This window comes from Pseudonaja textilis, chromosome Z (assembly GCF_049901715.1).
Source record: "Pseudonaja textilis isolate UNSWEBS1 chromosome Z, rPseTex1.2, whole genome shotgun sequence".
Classification (NCBI taxonomy): domain Eukaryota; kingdom Metazoa; phylum Chordata; class Lepidosauria; order Squamata; family Elapidae; genus Pseudonaja; species Pseudonaja textilis.
Window position 1 is genome coordinate 127,193,254 of NC_142008.1, and position 17,504 is coordinate 127,210,757.

Here is a 17,504-nt window from a genome sequence, read left to right on the forward strand (position 1 = left end):
GTGATTCCCTCAGGATGGATAAAAATCGATTATTTTTTTAAATGTTTCTTTTAAATCAGATTTTTTTTTTTACTTAAATCGGGTTATTTTTAATTTAAATCAGATTTTTTTTAAATCAAATTTATTTTAATTAATAAAATCCTCAGGGTGGATAAAAATCGATTATTTTTAAATGTTTTTTTTTTTAATCAGATTTTTTTTTTACTTAAATCAGGTTATTTTTTAATTTAAATCAGATTTTTTAAAATCACATTTATTTTAATTAATAAAATGCTTTTGGAATAAAAATCTATTGAAGGATAGTTTCCTATTTGAGATACATTCAAAATTGAGTTTGTTCAGTGTGAAATGGAGCTTAGTGATGGAGCATGAGACTGTAGATATTCTGCAATATTTGCATTTTGGGGTAAATATCATTCCACGAATCCAAGCTCCACAAGCTGATATAACTTGTGCTGCATTGATGTATTCACCCAATTTGCAGCAGAGGTGACAGTTGTTCTTTAAAAGCTATGGTTTAAATCGAGTTGATTTCAATCAAGTCCTTTTTATTAGTGATTTAAATTGTGATTTAAATCAGCTTGATTTAAATCCACCATGGCTTCCCTTAACAACTATAGCAAGAAAGGACGTAAAATGGGTAAAACTCACTTCACACACGTCTCAACCACATAAATGTTGGGCTTGAAACTATCTATGCTGCAATAAATCACCCTGAGCTACAAGTATTCTCCTTTATTAGAGTTTAGCCTGATTTGCAAAATACTCCCTTTGATTTCCTCCCCCTCACCCCCCAAAAATAAAAATAAAAATCAACCCTGCCAGAAAGCAGAACCAGGAAGGAGTGGAGACAATTTGGTCTGAGATAGAAGGAATTTTCCAGATAAGTTTCCCACTTGGATTTGTGTGAATCCAGGCTTGGGAAAGGAACAGAGGGTGGGAAAATCAGGAATTGGGCAAGAATAACAGAGTTGGAAGGGACCTTGGAGGTCTTCTAGTCCAACCCCCTGCTCAAGCAGGAGACCCTATGCTATTCCAGGCAAATGGCTCTCCGGTCTCTTCTTTAAAAGCTTCCCTTACAACTTCCGGAGGGAAGCCATTTCACTGATTAATTGTACTCACTCTCAGGAAGTCTCTCCTTCAGCTATGGTTAGTCCTCAGCTTACGACCACAACAGAGCTCAAAATTTGTGTCGCTGAGAAATTCATGGAGTTTTGCCCTGTGTTACGACTTGCCGCAGTTTTTAAGAGAATCATTGCCGTGGTTAAGTTAGTACCACGGATGTTAAGTGAATCTGGTTTCCCCATTGATTTTGCTCATCAGAAGGTCGCAAGGGGATCATGTCCCCCCCCGTCCCCCCCCGGGGACACTGCAACCATCATATGAGTTAGTAGCCGAGCCTATGAATGTAGGTCACATGACCATAGGGAATACTATAATGGTTATAAGTATGAAAAACGGTCCTAAGTCACTTTTTTCAGTGCCATTGTAACCTCAAACAGTCACTAAGCAAACTGTCATAAGTCGAGGACTACCTGTACTCCGGGGTGGGGAACTATGGTCCTTTTATGACTGGCAGAGTTCAACTCCCAAAATTCCTGAGTTAGCCATGCTGTCTCAGGAATTCTGGGAGTTGAAGTCCATCCAGTCATAAAAGGGCCATGGTTTCCCATTCTGGGTGTTGAAGTCCGCCAGTCATAAAGGGCCATGGTTTCCCATTCTGGGAGTTGAAGTCCGCCAGTCATAAAGGGCCATGGTTTCCCATTCTGGGAGTTGAAGTCCGCCAGTCATAAAAGGGCCATGGTTTCCCATTCTGGGTGTTGAAGTCCGCCAGTCATAAAGGGCCATGGTTTCCCATTCTGGGAGTTGAAGTCCGCCAGTCATAAAGGGCCATGGTTTCCCATTCTGGGAGTTGAAGTCCGCCAGTCATAAAGGGCCATGGTTTCCCATTCTGGGTGTTGAAGTCCGCCAGTCATAAAGGGCCATGGTTTCCCATTCTGGGAGTTGAAGTCCGCCAGTCATAAAGGGCCATGGTTTCCCATTCTGGGTGTTGAAGTCCACAAGTCATAAAGGGCCATGGTTTCCCATTCTGGGAGTTGAAGTCCGCCAGTCATAAAGGGCCATGGTTTCCCATTCTGGGTGTTGAAGTCCGCCAGTCATAAAGGGCCATGGTTTCCCATTCTGGGTGTTGAAGTCCGCCAGTCATAAAGGGCCATGGTTTCCCATTCTGGGAGTTGAAGTCCGCCAGTCATAAAGGGCCATGGTTTCCCATTCTGGGTGTTGAAGTCCGCCAGTCATAAAGGGCCATGGTTTCCCATTCTGGGAGTTGAAGTCCGCCAGTCATAAAAGGGCCATGGTTTCCCATTCTGGGTGTTGAAGTCCGCCAGTCATAAAGGGCCATGGTTTCCCATTCTGGGAGTTGAAGTCCGCCAGTCATAAAGGGCCATGGTTTCCCATTCTGGGTGTTGAAGTCCGCCAGTCATAAAGGGCCATGGTTTCCCATTCTGGGTGTTGAAGTCCGCCAGTCATAAAAGGGCCATGGTTTCCCATTCTGGGAGTTGAAGTCCGCCAGTCATAAAGGGCCATGGTTTCCCATTCTGGGTGTTGAAGTCCACAAGTCATAAAGGGGCCATGGTTTCCCATTCTGGGTGTTGAAGTCCGCCAGTCATAAAGGGCCATGGTTTCCCATTCTGGGAGTTGAAGTCCGCCAGTCATAAAGGGCCATGGTTTCCCATTCTGGGTGTTGAAGTCCACAAGTCATAAAGGGCCATAGTTTTCCATTCTGGCTGAGGAATTCTGGGTGTTGAAGTCCACAAGTCATAAAGGGGCCATAGTTTTCCATTCTGGCTGAGGAATTCTGGGTGTTGAAGTCCACAAGTCATAAAGGGGCCATAGTTTTCCATTCTGGCTGAGGAATTCTGGGTGTTGAAGTCCACAAGTCATAAAGGGGCCATAGTTCCCCACCTCAGAAAGACATAATTAGGGTTACTTGAAGAATCTCCTGTAGCTGAATAAACGTTGCAGCTGAGTAAAATCTCTCCAAAATACCAGAGGGAGTTTTAAAACTTGTCCATTCTGTTGAACCTACTCCAATGGCTAAAATTCACAAGTGCTTCTACGTTATTCTCTATTCTTATTATTCCCCCCAACCCACAAGCTGGGCCTGTCTTAATGAACTTGGCAACCTTGCCCATCAAAGTAGGATATTATTTGCCTGCTGGCCTGTGTCGACTTAATATATCCATTGGCAGGACACTGAGGATTTTTAAATAATCTGACGTCATCGTTTGAGTCCTTGTTTCAAAACGGATAAGCCGTATTTGAAAGGTTTTTTTATATATATAAATGTAAGGGAAACTCACCATTAGCAATATATCCTGTTTCTTTTTTTAAACTGAAATATTTTTGTCCATTTTCTGGATTTTTTTATTGATTGATTGAGGGAGATACAGATACAAATGCAGGCAGAAATAGTTCAATTTTAAAAAAGAAACAGGATATGCTAAAGAATTGCTAGTGGTGGGTTTCCCCTACATTTGTGTGGGTTTTGAATTCCCATCATTTCCAGTCAGGGCAGGAAAGGTAGGCTGGCTGGGGATAATGGTACCTGTAATCCCATGCAGCTGAGACCCAAGGATTTGGCCTTTGCTGTGACTGTGGCTTCCTAATTTTTTAATTAAAAGCATCCAGTCTTATTTCCATAATACAGAAATAAACATTGAGGAGAAAATATTAAAAGCAAGAAAAATAACCATAGAATCCTTTTTTTAATTAAAACCTTTCTGGAGCAAACGTATAAAAACAATAGTTTGCCTGTTAAAAAATATCGCTAAAATCATGAAAGTCAGCTGCCTGTTTCCGAATAAAAAAGGAATCTGAGTAGAAGTGGTAATTGTTCCAAGGTTTGGTGCCACAACTAACAAGGCCCTGTGTGTTTTGCCCACTGGTCACTAGTGGAATGTGGACTTCAGTCTTAGACAGATGAAGGTGTGTCATTATTCCTTAATAACATTTCCTATCCCTGGAGTAGTTTTAGTTCTGGAAACATTTACACCTATCAAAGAGAATATTTATAGTTCAGGGTTGAACTGCTACAAACCTCCTTCCTTTCTAACACTGATGACGTTACCTAGATTGGCAAGGAAACAACCCCACCCCACAGAACCGTTTCGATTTCTCCTACCAATGAGGACCAGAAACCCTTTTTTAACATTTTTTTTCCTGTTTGACCTCCTGAAAGGCCAAAATACTGGGGGAGAGTTCTAACAGTTTCTAGTCCTTGTGAGGGCCGCTTCCGGGGATGCCACTCCAATTGTGGACATCCCTAGACGGCAAGAGCCCATGTGCAAATAAACTTGACCAGATTTTGTGGCCTTGCAAAATTAGGGAGGCAGGATTCTCCCTTCTCCACTTCATTGCCAAGGCAGCAGTAGGTCCCCGTCCCTACTTCATCTGGGCCCCTCCATTATTTAGGCCTTCTCTCTCCACCCCCACCCCCACCCCTAGATGTCCCTCAGATGCGACGGCCGCTTTCCAAATCCCCAATACTGACTTGACTTCCCCCTCTACACGGGGTTTTCTTTCTTTGTCTGTCCTTCTCCCATTTCTCCCTCTCTCTTTCTCTCTCTCTCTGTTGCCCTTCCTTTTTTCCTTCCCTCTCTCCACAGGGTTCGGCTCAGCCCAAGGCCTTCAAGAGGAAGATCTCCGTCGTCTGTAAGTAAAAGGGGCAGGTTGTCCACCCTTTGAGCTCAACCGTCCCTTGACCAGCTGGTGAGACTTCTGAGGAGGGTTGGAGATGCTCTGGAGTCCCACCTCCCATTCCTGAAAGTTGAGGTCTCCAGCCATGGCAACTTTAAGACTTGTGGACTTCAACTTCCAGAATTCCTCACCTCAGCATTGCTGGCTGAGGAATTCTGGGAGTTGAAGTCCTAATCTTAAAGTTACCAAGGTTGGAGAGAGAGCCTTGCTTTAAGGCAGGGGTGGGCAAACTACGGCCCGCGGGCCACATCCGGCCTGTTGGTCTGTCCAATCCGGCCTGCCCCTGAAAAAAATCGCTGGGCGTGGTGTATTGCCCTGCGCGCGTGGCCCCCAAAGCTGCAAAACAGTGCGGAGCGCTCTCGGGAGTAGGAAAGAAAAGAAGAACTTTGCAAAGGCCTCGGCTGGGAGTTTGAAATCACCTTCGAGTGCGACCTCTCCGAAGGTGAGTCCCCACCGATCCCCCTTTTTTCCAGGGCTTCCAGGCTTAAACTTTGCAAAGGCAAAGTTTGCAGGCGGGCGTCTTCCTGCCGAGGAGCGGGAAGGGTTCCGCCCGGCGGGGCGGGCGAGCTGCTTGGAGCCACCTAAAGCTAGGCCGCTGCTGGTGGAGCCTTGCCCTGCCTTGGTGCCCGTTTCCCGGCTCGGTGGTCCTGCTCGGGTGGCACTTTAAAAGCCTGCTCCCAGCACCTGAGCAACTTCCCAGCAACTTGCAGCTTCCTTTTTCCTCACGGGCGCTCACGCCTGGCCCGAGCCGTGTGGCGGAGAAACCCGGAGCGCCGCCGGGTTGCCTCCTCAAGCAGCCAGCGGGAAGATGCTCCCGCCTGCAAACTTTGCCTTTGCAAAGTTTAAGCCTGAAGCCCGAGCCTGAGCAACTTCCCAGCAACTTGCGGCTTCCTTTTTCCTTGTGGGCACTCGCGCCTGGCCCCGAGCCGCGCGGCGGAGGGGAAGCCCAACGGGTGGGCGGGCTGCTTGGAGGAGCGACCCAGCAGCGCTCCGGGTTTCCCTTCTGCTGCATGGCTCGGGGCCAGGCGTGAGCGCCTGCGAGGAAAAAGGAAGCCGCAAGTTGCTGGGAAGTTGCTCGGGTGCTGGGAGCTGCCGTCGTGGTGAGCGGCTGCGTCGGGCGCGTACGCAGGAGGAGGGCTTTTAAAGTGCCACCCGAGCAGGACGCTGAGCCGGGAAAGCGGGGCACCAAGGCAGGGCAGGCTCCACCAGCAGCGGCCTAGCTTTAGGTGGGCTTGGATGCCCCTGAGCGCGGTTTGCTGTTTGTTCTCTCCTGGGACTCGAGATTGGAAAGCGTGGAAAGTAGTAGCAGGAGCAGCTGCCGTGTTACTTTTTCTTATATATAATATATATATAGTATATAGTGTGTGTGTGTGTGTGTGTGTGTGTGTGTGTGTATGTGGATCTTTGGTTATTCGGGTTTTCTCCTGCGTAAGATTGGACCAATCCACCCCACCCAATCAAGTCACACCCCCACTAGCAGTTAAAAGGAAGAAGCAACTGCAAGCTCACATCACTCTGAGAAGCACAGAGCCAAAGACACAAGCCTGAAGATGATGAATGAGACTTCATCAATACGTTGCCTAGATACTTCGAATCTTACGCGGGAGAAAACCCGAACAACCAAAGATCCACATAAAATATATAAATATAAATATAAATATAAATATAAATATAAATATAAATATAAATATAAATATATATATATATATATATATATATATATATATATATATATATATATATATTCTTATATATAATTTGCTGCATTTTATAATGGGCCCTTTATAATGGCCTTTTATAAAATTGGTTCGACCCTCGAACGCCCAGATCTGATTTTCCATGGGGCCCCCGACAGAAATTAATTGCCCACCCCTGCTTTGGGAGTGGGGGAGCACATGCCCTCTGCTTGGCTGCTGGGATGGAGGAAGGGTGGACATTCCCCAGGAGAGACAAGGTCACTCTCTGGAGCAGAATGCAAGGGATCGTATTCACTGAAATACAGGTAGTCCTCACTTAATGACTCATCTCCAAATGACCAGCTGAAGTCACAACTGACCTTCCCAGAAGGTGTTTGCTTCGTTAAAATTTTTCAGCCCACTTTTATAAGTAAAAAGTGAGGAACATACCTGGTTCTCCTTCTTCCTCCTGTTTTTTTCCACAACAATAACCCTGTGAGGTGGGTCGGGCTGGGGAAAAGGGACTGGGGCAAAGTCACCCTGCCGGCTTTCATGCCTCCTAAGGCAGCACTAGAACTCCCAGTCTCCTGCTGATTGGCCCAAAGTCATCCAGCTGGTTTCCATGCCTAAGGTGGGACTAGAACTCCTGGTTTCAGAGTGAACACCTTACCCAACACCTTACATCCAACTGGTTCTTCCAAGAACTGCAAACTGCATTTTTGGGCACTTGGCTACCAGCTCGCATTTATTCCTGTTTGTAGCCTCCAGCAGTCACACGACCCGTTTTTGACAGGTTTCTAGTGCTTCCGATCTCCAGCTAAAAAAAAAATTCCCCCGTTGGGTATAATGGCTTCGTTTTAACAACCGTTTGCAAAATAAAAAATAAAAAGCTCGTAACAAGAGGCACAATCACACAGAGACTTGCTTTTTATGGCAACTTAAGACTTAATTCTGGACTCAGTGATGGTTGTAATTCCAGAATTCCCTGAATGCGTTTGATGGGATGCATATTTATTTAGTTTTAAAATATACACCTGGTAAAATATTTTTATTTTTTCAGTGGTGTTATCCTTGGCACCAAATGCTTCGGCCAGCTTACTATATGTAGCATTGGGGTAGCAGGAACATAGTTCATTTAATGCCTGTAGTAGTGAAGGCAGCTGGGATTTTACCAGGAAAGGGCTAGCTCAAGTGTTTCTCAACCTCTGCCCCTTTAAGATGGACAGACTTCAACTCCCAGAATTCTATGCTATGCTGGCTGGGGAATTCTGGGAGTTGAAGTCCACCCATCTTAAAGAGACGGAGGTTGAAAAAAACTGAGCTAGATTCTTTTTTATCCCAATATATATCCCTAAGCTTACAACCATTCATTTAGTAACTATTTGAAGTTACAGCAGCATTCAAAAAAAGTGACACATGACCATTTTTCTGACAACCATTTTTCACACGGTTGTTGCAGCAGCCTCAATACTTGGCACTTGGCCACCGGTTCATATTTATGACAGTCACAGCGTCCTGGGGTCATGTGACCCCCTGTTTGTGACCTGACTAATAAAGTCAATGGGGGAAGCCAGATTCACTTAATGGTTGTAGCGAGAAAGGTCGTAAAATGGAGCAAAACTCTGTTGCCTCACTTATAGCAACAGAAATTTTGGGCACAGTTGTGGTCATAAGTTGCGGACTATGTGTACTGGCATGCAGAAGTGGGAATGTGGATCATGCAGAAATGGAATTGCGGCTTAGGGAAAACGGGTGGGTGTGAACTGGGTCGCTTACTCGAGCCAGCCTACAAACCAAGCTATCCCAATTGTGTCAAGGAAGGGCGTAAAATGAAGCAAAACTCCATTGTCTCACTTAGCTGCAGAAAATTTTGGGCTCCACTGTGGTTGCAAGTTGAGGACTACCTGTATTGTCAGATCATGCAGAAAAAGACATGAGGGTTAGGGAAAGCAGGACGTGAACTGACTCGCTCATAGAAGCCACCTCAAGAGCAAAGCTGTCTCAACCGTGTTCTGGGGAAACTGCTCCGGTTTTTAACTCCTTTCCTCCCTCCCTCGCTTTTAGCATCCTCCGTGGCCAAAGGGCCCGTTACCACGAACAGCGACACTGAAGGAAGCCAGCCAGCGGGCCGCAAACGGCGCTGGGGCGCCAGCACCGCCACGACCCAGAAGAAACCTTCAATCAGCATCACCACCGAGTCCCTCAAGGTGACCAGCTAGCCGTGACAAAAAGTTGACTCAGGGACAGCCAAGATCAGACCTTGATGTGTTTTTCTCCTTCCTCCTCTCCCAGAGCCTGATCCCAGAGATTAAGCCGCCACCGGGAGGCCAGGAAGCCGTGGTGGACCTTCATGCTGTGACTCCGCATCTCTGAAGGCGAAGCCGGCGCCACCTGGAAGAGCCAGCTCTCGAGAAAGCACTCAAGATCTGCCGTGCCGTCACACAGGTTGGTGCTTGGGGGGGGCGGGGAGAAGCGATGGCTCCCAATCAGTCCCCAGGGTGGAAGCAGCGCACGGACTGCAAAACTCTGCGAGCATGACTGCGCCCAAGCTGGGCGGCGATTCATTCAGCTCCGTCGTTTTTACTGCTCTCTAGTCTCCCATCGGTTTGGGAATGGTGCACAGCCAATCTCTCGTAAATGAGATCATTAATTGCAACACTTATTTTTTTTTAAAGGCAGATGCTAATTGCAGTGCTCTGATTTAGATGCCGGGAAAAACAAAAAACATCCTAAAACCTGAGCCAAGGATCTCGTGTAGCTGTCAGATCCTTTATCTGCAGGGAGATCCATCCCCCTGCCCAAAATTATTCTTGCAAAACGTGTTTGGCTACCAAAGATCTCTGGCCTTTGCCGCTGTCGCCTCCCTCTCTCTGTGTAGACGGAATTCGGCTTGCCAGGATCACTGACGATGTTACCTGAATTGGTAATGAAACGTCTGTATCCAAGCTTAGGAATGCCGCAGAATATGAGATTTATTCTATGGATTTGCCACGGAATCAATTGATAAATCTATATAAAAAGGAGGGTGTCCACCTATTCTCCAGAGCACCTGAAGGCAGGACAAGAAGCCATGGATGGAAACTGATCAATGAACGAACGAACGAACGAACGAACGAATGAATTGAATGAATGGATTATTTATTGTCCAAGTGTGATTAGACACACCAGGAATTTGTCTTGGTGCCTATGCTCTTAGTGTACATAAAAAGAAAAGATACATTCATCAAGAACCACACGGTCCAACACAATGATAGCCATGGAGTACAAATAAACAATCAAATCATACTAGGAAGCAGTCAATATAAATCGTACAAAAAAAGCAACAACGTTACAGTCATAACCAAGGAGAGAAGCAACTTGGAATTAAGGAGGAATTTTCTGACAGTGAGGACCATCAGTGGAACAGATGGAATAGGAGTACAGAGGTAGAAGGTACCTTGGAGGTCTTCTAGTCTAATCCCCTGTTAGGCAAGAAACCCTACACCATCTCAGATAAATGGTTGTCCAATCTTTTTTTAAAAACTTGTTTTGGAGCATTCACAACTTCTGGAGGCAAGTTGTTCCACTGGTTCACTGTTCTCACTATCAGGAGATTTCTTAGTTCCAGGTAAATCTCTTAATAAGAGACTGGATAACCTTTGGTCTGAAATGGTATCTCCTGCTCGAGCAAGGGGTTGGACTAGAAGACCTCCAAGGTCCCTTCCAGCTCTGTTATTCTGTTAAATGCCCGTTGGAGAAAGAATAATTTTCCTCAAAGGAGGAAAATATCTATTATAGGGAGAAAACTATTCTCGTTGGAATAGATTCATCAGTGATCAACTTGGGGGTATAATTCGTGTTTTGGTCTTTTATCTTCTTAATTCACCTTTTTTTAAAAAAATGTTATCTAGCTTCTTTTCTCTCTGTTCATTTTTTTTTCCTTTGGGATTTAATTTTATTTTAATCTTCTGAATAAAATAAAAAGTTGAGATTTTTTTTTAAAAAAGAAAACAACCGAGCTTAGAGAGTCCCAAGGACCCCCCAAAACCCCCCACTATTTCTCATCCTGTAAAAACCACCATTTTATCAAGCCCAGCCTGGTCCCTTCCAGCTGAGAAACCTCTGTCCCACCCTTCTTCCCTCCCAGGTGGTCCCCGTCGAAGGGCAGGAGAATGGCCAAGGGGAGGAGGAGGAGGAAGAGGAGGAGGAAGAGGAGAAGGTCCACGAGGAAGAACAGCCGGAGTTGGAGCCCGTTATCGCTGTAGAAGCCGTGGTTCTGCCTCCCCCGGTAGAGCATGAAGTCAAAAAAGGTACCCGAGGAGGACAGGGGGCAACCGTCAGAAGATGGGGACCAAAATGTTTTATAGGTGGCACATACCACTGGCAAGATTGGCAAAAATGTTCAGTAATTTGTCCGCAAAATGTTGGAAATGCCATCATAATCCAGGGACGTACTATCACAGGTGGTGGATTTGCATCAAAGCAAAACAATTTTGGGAGAAAATAGAGAGCTGGCTGGAAAAAATAACCATATAGAAGATAGACTGGAAATCAGAAGTATATTTGCTGGGCATATTCCCAGAGGATTATGATAAAGGAACTGCATGTTTAGTTTATCATATATTGACAGCAGCGAGGATTAGATAGGTAAAATTCTGGAAAAATGTGAATACCCCACCAGATGAGGCAACCAGGAAAATCCTAGAATGTGTTGAGATGAACCATCTTATTAAAAACAGGGGATGGCACATAACTATAATCACTATAGGTACTAAAAATATGAAACACAAAGAATGGGCATTTTACTGTATGGGAACTACCATAGTATTATTAGCATTGTTAATTCATGTGTTATTATATTATTAGTAGTAGTAAATAGGACAATATTTTTCACAGTATTAGCTATGTTTTGTGTGTGTGTGTGTGTGTGTGTGTGTAAATAATATACCCAGACAAAATGCTGTATTCAAAAAATGTTTATGAATAAAAATATTTTTTTAAAAGAAGAAGACGGGGAGCGATTGACCCCCGACAGGTAAGACTCACCTGTGTGGGTTTCTGTCTCCCTTTGCCCCACAGTCACGCTGAGCGATACGCTCACCCGGCGGTCCATCAGCCAGCAACGTTCCGGGGTCTCCATCACCATCGACGATCCCGTCCGCACGGCCCAGGTCCCGTCCCGCCACGGGGCAAGGTCAGCTGTATCGTTCACATCTGCAACCTGGTGAGTGTTTTTGGGGTGCTGTAACTATTTTAGAGGTTTGGGGGGGCATTGTGGGCCTTTCTTAACGCCGGATGTTTGTTCGTGTGCATAGGTGAGGCCCTTCACCCTTGGGCAGCTGAAGGAGCTGCTGGGCCGGACGGGCACCCTGGTGGAGGAGTCATTTTGGATCGACAAGATCAAATCACACTGCTATGTGACAGTGAGTCTTTGAGGGTTTCTACCTCCTTCTCCAGAAATTCTCCTTTCCAGAAAAGATATCGGCATTTCTCATCCATCCAATTCGGTTCAGGGGTGCTTTTAAAAGGGGAAAGTCACGCTATGCTGAGGATCCCAGATTATCTGGACTTGTTTGCTTCAATGCCAAATGCTGTCTGGGTTTTTAAAGGGAATTTAGAGAGTGTTTTAAAACAAGTTTTGCTTGGGGAATTTTAACCGGAATGTCTACAGGGATTCTCCATCACCCAGGTAATGGTTGTCCCAAAGGTGCTTTTTTTTTTTTTTTCAAAAGGCAGCTGGAGTTTTCCTGGGGGATTTTCCCCCTTCAAAATATTTTGTTTCTCATCCAAGAAGCTTCTTTAGTTCAGTTTGAGAGGAACACCTTCAGGATTTAGAAAGCAGGGGGAAGAAATAGCTGGAAACACACCTCTCTCTCCTCTCTCTTTCTCTCCCCCTCTCTTTCTGTCCCCTCCCTTTCTCTCTCCTCTCTTTTTCTCCCCTCTTTCTCTTTTTCTCCCTTCTCTCTTTCCCCTCTTTCTCTTTCTTTCCTCTTTTTCTCCACTCTCTCTTTCTTTTTCTCTTTTTCTCCCCATCTCTCTCCCCTGTTTCTCTCTCTCCCCTCTTTTACTCTCTTTCTCCCCTTTCTCTTTCTCCTCTCTTTGGCCCTGTTTTTCTTTCTCTCTTCTCTTTCTGCTCTCCATCTCTCTCTCTTTCTCTCTCTGTTTTTCTCTCCTGTCTCCTTTTTCTCTCCTCTTTTTCTCTCTCTTCTACCAATATTGCCTTTCAGTATTCAACAGTGGAAGAAGCCGTCGCGACGCGAAACGCCCTCCACGGGGTCAAGTGGCCGCAGTCTAACCCCAAGTTTTTATCCGCTGATTTTGTGGAGCAGGATGAGGTACGGAGCCCAACGGGGAAGAAAGACGTGGGACGGGTAGGGAGGGGGATCTCTGCCCCCGTGCACCCAGAGTTTGGTGCAAGAAAGTGAAACAGGAATACTTGCTCCAGAAATGGTATGTGTTTTTTCAGGAGACGCTTCTCTCTGGCTGTTAGCAATACCGGTAGTCCCCAACTTACATTTAGTGACCATTCAAAACAATGGCACTGAAGAAAAGTGACAGTGACCACTTTTTCATGCTTATGACCATCGTAGCAACCCACGGTTGCGTGATTTACATTCAGGGGCTTGGCAACTGACTCACATTTATGACGGTTGCAGGTCCTGGTGGTCATGTGATACCATTTGAGACCTTCTGACGAACAAAGTCGGGGGGGGGGGAACCAGATTCACTTACTGGTCATAAATCGAGGACTACCTGTAAAATGATGCCACAAGATAATGTCTCTTCGCTTTCTCGCGAGATTTTGTATCCCAGAGAGCTTCCACCTGCTTACCTGAGGCTATTCCTTTCTCTTCCTTAGCTGGATTTCCATCGCGGTCTTCTGGTTGACCGTCCGGCCGAGGCCAAGGCCGATGAAGCGCCCACCTTCCCTGGGGTGGGCCCAACCACGCGGGGGGAACGGGAGCTGTCCCGGCGCTCGGAGGCACGGGAGCGGGAGGCGGCCGTGCGGGAGCAGTGGGCCGAACGGGAGCGAGAGATGGAGCGCCGGGAGAGGACCCTGGCGGAGCGGGAGTGGGATCGGGACAAGGTGCGCGAGGGGCCCCGTTCGCGCTCCCGGTCCCGAGAGAGACGCCGCAAGGAGCGGCCCAAATCAAAGGAGAAGAAAGCAGAGAAGAAAGGTAATGAGAGAGAGCTTGGTCTAGTGGTTAAGGCACAAGAGTAAAAACTGGGCAACCAGGAGTTCTAATCTCACCTTAGCTGTGAATGCTGACTGGGTAACCTTGGGCCAATCACCAGGAGACGGTGAGTTCTAGTCCTGCCTTAGGCGTGAAAGCCACTTGGGGGACTTTGGGCCAATCTCCAGGAGACGGTGAGTTCTAGTCCCGCCTTAGGCACGAAAGCCAGCTGGGAGACTTTGGGCCAATCAATGGCAGTGGGAATTCTTGCACCGTCTCGGGCATGAAAGCCAGCTGGGTGACTTTTGTCCAATCACCAGGAGAGTGGGAATTCTAGTCCCGCCTGAGGCATGGTAACTCAGCTGGGTGACTTTGGGCCAATCACAAGGAGACTGGGAGTTCTAGTCCCGCCTTCTAGTCCGTGAAAGCTGGCAGGATCTCTTTGGGCCGGTTCTTCCCTCTCAGCCCAACCCATGTCACAGGGTTGTTGGGAAAACAGGAAAAGGGGAAGCCGTGTTAAATATATTTGCCACCTGGAGGGAGTTGTTTGTAAAAATAGCAAAGACAGAATCTAAACAAGTAAAGCAAATTCGCCTGTTCCCAGCTGGAGGGAAGTTTGGGCATTCCCCCACCCTACCCCCACCCCAACCCGAGAGAACACGGTCGCCTAGTTGGAGTTTCAGCTCTTAAGTTTGAAGCCCAGTTTTATTTCAACGTGGCCTTTCCGCTACGAATGTCCATAGAGATTCTCCGTTACCCAGGCCATGGTTGTCCCAGAGCTGCTTTTCCAAACGACAACCCAACATCCTTGCTTTTGTTTTTTTTTTTGTTTTTTTCCTCCCCTCTTGAAAACGTTTTGCTTCTCCTCCCAGAAGATTCTTCCGTTCTTCAGAAAGCTGCCTCTTGTAGTCGAAGCGAAATGTTTTCCAGAAAGAACCAAACCTCAAGAAAAGTCCCGTTGCTTTTTGGGAAAGCACTTTGGGGACTTCTGCTGTGAATGTAGGGATAATATTGCTGGGGGTCTCATGTAGGTTTAACCAGCCCCGTTTAACCAAGGATTATGCTTTTCAGATAACAATCAACCTTCTTACTTTCCTCCCCAACAGAAAAGGCCCAGGAGGAACCTCCGGCTAAACTTCTGGACGATCTGTTCCGCAAAACCAAGGCAGCCCCGTGCATTTATTGGTTACCCCTCACGGACATTCAGGTCAGTAGTGGGTTTCAAAACTTTCTCCTACCGGTTCGGTGTGTAGCGTTTAAACCTCACCTTCTGCTCCAAGTGCAGTCGGGTGCATGGCAATCGGGTGTGCCGCGCGAAGCAGCTGAGGTTGTAAAGCGGGAAATAACGGTCAGTATAGAGCAGGGGTGGATGGGAGGGCCCAGCAGCTGATCGTCAGAGCAACCGGTCCGGCCAAACCGGTAGAATACCACCATTGATTCAAGTGAGACGGGATGAGCAGCAGCCGGGGTAACGTGGTTGTCTGAAGATGTGGTTTCTTGGTTTCTTTAGCCCTGAGGATGAGAAGGTACACTCAAAATACAGTTGTCGACTTACGGCCACCGTTGAGCTTTCGTTGCTAAGTGAGACGGTTTTTTAACTGAATCCTGCCCAATTTATCCGACCTGTCTTTCTGCCGTATTAAGCCAGTCACTGCAGCAGTTCAGTTAGGAATCTGGTTGTTCAGTGAATCGGGTTTCCCCGTTGACTTTGTCAGAGTGTCGCAAAAGGGGATCGCACGACCCCCGAGACACCGCAACAGTCATAAACATGAGTCAGTTGCCAAACGTCTGAATTTTGATCCCATGCGGGGATGCTGCAGTGGTCGTAAGTGTGGAAAACAGGTCGTAAGTCACTTTTTCCAGTGCTGTCGTAACTTCCAGTGGTCATTAAATGAACTGTTGTATGTCGAGGACCGCCTGTATTTCTCGTCACAGGATTTTGAGAGAAGAAAATTGTGATTGTCGATGGTTATAAAAAAGCAGAAGGCGTCTCAGAGCGCATATTCCGACAAAAGACACTTTAGAAGCTCTTTTGCAAGCAGCAATTTAATGAAATGGCAAGCGGCAATTTTAATAAAAATGTTCCCAGATTCTTCCTGATTTCCAGTCACTAGGAGGAAGAAGAAGAAAGCCGATTTGATGACTGGGCTTTTTTTTTTTTTTTGCCTGACCCAGAAACTTCCAATATTTGGAGTAGTATTTCGTGCCTAAGTAGTTCTCTGCTTACAACACATTCATTTAGTCAGCATTTGAAGTTACAACGACACTGAAAAATGTGACTTTACGACCATTTTTCATACCTAGCGACTACTGCAGCATGGCCGTGTGATCAAAATTCAGACCCTTGGCAACTGACTTGCATTTACAACGGTTGCAATGTCCTGGGGTCCTTTTGCGATCTTCCGATGAGCAAAATCAATGGGGAAGCCAGATTTTCTTAACAACTGTGTTATAGGTAGTCCTCAACTTACAGGCATGCTTGAGCCCAAAATTTCTGTGGCTAAACGAGACAGCTGTTAAGTGAGTTTTGCTCCGTTTTATGACCTCCTTTGCCAGAGCTGTTAAATGAGTCACTGCAGTTGTCAACCCAGTTGTTGAGTGAATCTGGCTTCCCCTTTAACAAAAGGGGATCATATAACTCCGGGACACTGCAGCTGTCATAAATATGAGTCAGTTGCCAAGCAGCTGAATTTTGATCACGTGACTGCGGGGCATGCTGTAACGGTCATAGGTGTGCAAAGCGGTCACAAATCGCTTTTTTCAGTTGTGTTATAGCTTCATTAAATCATATTTTAATGATAATCTCTTGGAGCTGAGTGTTTACTGGCCGGATGCCCTTCCTGTCACCAATGTGGAGTTTTTGTTCAGCAGTTATATTCTCATTGTGCCCAGAGAGAGACCTATCCGCCTCTACCTAGGATCAAACTCACAGCCACCTGATTGGAAGGCAAGAGCTCCACCTCTAGGCCACTCATTATAGCTTCATTAAATGAACAGTTTTAAACCAAGGACTCCCTGCAGCGATTCACTTAACAACTGTCTCACTTAGCAACCGAAATGTTGAAGTCACTTGCCCATGACAAACTGCCCGGGATGCAGCCATGCTTCAACAGTTGCTCTTCCCCTCCTGCTTCTCTCCTCGCAGTGTGTCCAGAAACAGGCCGAGCGAGCGGCTCGCGCGCGTGAACGGGAACGCCGGCGCAAAGAACTGGAAGCTGAGGAAGCCCGTCAGCGGGAACGCAACCGTCAAGCTGAGCGGGATAAGCGGCGGGAACACAGCAGAGAGCGAGAACGCGAGCGCCCCAATGCCACCAGCGGTGGTGGGGCCAGTCGAGCGGGCGAACGCAGCGGCCGAGGAGACCGCGAACGGCGTGAAGCCAAAAGCCGCCACAGCCGGAGTCGGTCGGAGCACGCCTGTACAGGACAGAGGGGGCGCCACTGAGCTATTCCTCAGCCTTTCTTTTGACCTTCGGGGCAGGGGAAGGAGTTGGTGGGGGCACTTTCCCTGAATCGAGCTCCTGAATTTTGCAGTCAAGGAGGAACAAGGAGGGGGCATGGAGTTTTTTGCCCACCACTGGAAAGGCCGCGAGGGGTCCAGCGTGGCTGGAGAGTGGCCGAAGTGGTAGGGCTCTCCCCCTTCCCCCCCCAAACGTGGGGATAAGTTTGATTTCCGACACCTCCTGCTCCCCTCTTCTGGAGCCAGTGTCCTTCCCGTTGATTTGTATTTTATTTTGGGAAATTTTTTTTTTTATTATTCTGCTGATAATACAGGAAAGAGAGCATAATAAAAGAGATGGTGTTAGTTTTAAAGCTGCTGTCCTGCTTCTTTGGGGGAGTGTGCGAAAATGGTGAGGCCCGCCCCTGCCGCCGCCGCCATTGTGGGGAAAATAGTTTGCTATCCTCTTGCAAAGATGCT

General features: G+C 46.9%; 1 protein-coding gene across 1 annotated transcript in view; it reads left to right on the forward strand.

The window, feature by feature from the left end:
- ACIN1 (apoptotic chromatin condensation inducer 1) overlaps positions 1-17,097 on the forward strand; it is a 60,291-nt gene extending 43,194 nt beyond the window's left edge. Inside the window, 12 exon segments of the mRNA XM_087917308.1 lie at positions 4,668-4,713; positions 8,499-8,641; positions 8,727-8,879; positions 10,561-10,723; positions 11,493-11,588; positions 11,591-11,637; positions 11,729-11,836; positions 12,641-12,748; positions 13,273-13,591; positions 14,695-14,795; positions 16,734-16,990; positions 16,992-17,097. Coding sequence (XP_087773434.1) covers positions 4,668-4,713; positions 8,499-8,641; positions 8,727-8,879; positions 10,561-10,723; positions 11,493-11,588; positions 11,591-11,637; positions 11,729-11,836; positions 12,641-12,748; positions 13,273-13,591; positions 14,695-14,795; positions 16,734-16,990; positions 16,992-17,097 — 1,647 coding nt within the window.
- Positions 17,098-17,504: the final 407 nt, after the last annotated feature.